Source organism: Sesamum indicum, linkage group LG1 (genome assembly GCF_000512975.1).
Source record: "Sesamum indicum cultivar Zhongzhi No. 13 linkage group LG1, S_indicum_v1.0, whole genome shotgun sequence".
In the NCBI taxonomy this organism is placed as follows: domain Eukaryota; kingdom Viridiplantae; phylum Streptophyta; class Magnoliopsida; order Lamiales; family Pedaliaceae; genus Sesamum; species Sesamum indicum.
In genome coordinates, this window is record NC_026145.1 from 2,608,082 (window position 1) to 2,610,327 (window position 2,246).

At 40.2% G+C, this 2,246-nt stretch overlaps 1 protein-coding gene across 1 annotated transcript; it reads left to right on the plus strand.

The window, feature by feature from the left end:
• On the plus strand, positions 618-1,733 carry LOC105156296. The gene has a single exon (XM_011072395.1). The coding sequence runs from the start codon at positions 618-620 to the stop codon at positions 1,731-1,733; it is 1,116 nt and encodes a 371-aa protein (XP_011070697.1).

Sequence of the window (2,246 nt, forward strand, 5' to 3'; positions counted from 1 at the left end):
ACGTTCCCAAGGTTGTTTACTGATTAGGGATTTAGTCAACGGACGTTCCTTGGCTATCCACAAGGTAAGGAAAGGTGAGGTCGTTAGGTCGTACCAATTGCCATAACCAATTTATCTATCATGAATAATTGTTATCTTTGCATCTATGATCAACCGTGGAATTAAGTGTGATCCTATCTTTAACTAGAATACTCTTCTCTTATATTTATCTCTTCTAATTTTATTAGCTTTTTAGTTTTATTCTTCTTCCAATCAAAACTCCCCCTAATTATTTTCGTTTTTGAAGAAATTAATTTAAAACCAATCTCTGTGGATTCGACCCTACTCACATCTACAAAACTGTTCGTAGGAATTATTTTTGGTGGATTCGACACCCATCAAATTTTGGCGCCGTTGCCAGGGATTGGTATCATTAAATTAATTTCTTTTTTCTTGTTACTTGATTTTATGCCACGTTCTTCTCGTACAGGTGAACTTAAATTTGACCCAGAGATCGAGAAAACCGCTCGTAGACTCCGAAAAGAAACCAAGCAACACAAGGAAGAGGCTTCTACTTCTTCCAAACCAGCAGCAGACTCATAGACGTGTCCACGTCTAACAACTCTAAAGACGAAGTCATGGCTCAAAATCTAGAAAGAACGATCAAAGAGATGACTTCCTTTAACTTAAATCAACAACCACTTTACATTGAATATCCTAATTTAAATGTTGATTTTGAACTTAAATCTGGCCTAATTCATTTACTTCCTACTTTTCATGGCCTTGCAGGTGAAGACCCACACAAACACCTCAAACAATTCCATGTGGTGTGTTCCGGCATGAGACCTCAAGGAGTCACTGAAGAACAAGTCAAGTTAAGGGTCTTTCCATTCACATTGGGCGACAAAGCAAAAGATTGGTTCTATTCCTTACCTTCGGGATCTATTGTTAGTTGGAACGAGCTCAAGAAACAATTTCTTGAGAACTACTTCCCTGCTTCAAAGACTACAAACATCCGAAAGGAAATAAGTGGAATACGCCAATTCTCCAGTGAAAGTTTCTATGAGTATTGGGGGAGATTCGAGCAATTGGTGGAGAGTTGCCCTCATCACCAAATTCCCGACTATCTTCTAATTCAATATTTTTATGAAGGGTTATCTGAGGCAGACAGAAGTTTGGTGGATGCAGCTAGTGGAGGTGCTTTGTATGACAAAACTCCTACTGAAGCACGGAAGCTAATCACAACCATGGCGGCTAATAATCAACAGTTTGGTAGTAGAAACGACAACCCCCCACAAAGGGTAAACGAGATAAGTACTTCTATTGATGAACGTTTAGATAAACTTACTTCTCTTGTTGAAAAGTTTATAAGGGGAAGCATTCAACAAGTCAAAACTTGCGGGATATGTACATCTTCGGGACATTACACCGACGCTTGTCCTACACTTCACGAAGAATCAACTGAACATGCTGACGCCGTCGGTGGATTTTTTGGGCAAGAACAAAGGAGATATGACCCATTTTCCAATACATATAACCCCGGATGGCGAGATTACCCAAATTTGAGGTATAGCAATCAACCTCAAAACTTTCAAAGGGTTCCACACCAACAACCACCACCACCTCCTCAAACCAATCCCAATAATGGTAAGCCCCTAGAGGATATCGTGAAGACACTTGCCTTGAGCACCCAACAACTCCAACAAGAAACTCACTCGAGCATACAAAATTTGGAATCCCAAATGAGCCAATAGGCCTCCTCCGTCAGCCGCTTGGAGTCTCAAGGTAAGTTTCCCTCCCAAACTATTATTAATCCTAACCAAAACGTTAGTGCTATTAACTTGTGCAGTGGAAAAGAGCTACAACTTGAAAATAGCACTAGGCGTGGGCACGCACAGTAGGACAAAATAGAGGATGTACTCGAAATTCTTTCAAAACAAGCTGAAAAATCCAACCAAGTCAGCGAGGAAAGTCCCAAGGTGTTCATACCCAAACCTCTCTTCCCGGAGAGATTTTCCAAGTCCAAAGAGGAGGAAGAGGAGAAGGATATCCTTGAAACATTACTCAACGTTGAGGTAAATATTCCTTTGCTCGATGCAATTAAACAAATACCTCGCTATTCAAAGTTTCTCAAGGAGTTGTGCGCCAACAAATCCAAATTGAGAGATAATGAAAGGTTAAGTATGGGAGAAAATGTATCTGTCATTCTTCAAAGAAAACTACCTCCTAAATGCAATGATCCAGGTAGGTTTTCTATCCCTTGCAAA

Bases quoted from the DNA above. Each gene is read 5' to 3' on its own strand.
- LOC105156296 (XM_011072395.1), top strand. From the start codon at position 618: ATGGCTCAAAATCTAGAAAGAACGATCAAAGAGATGACTTCCTTTAAC.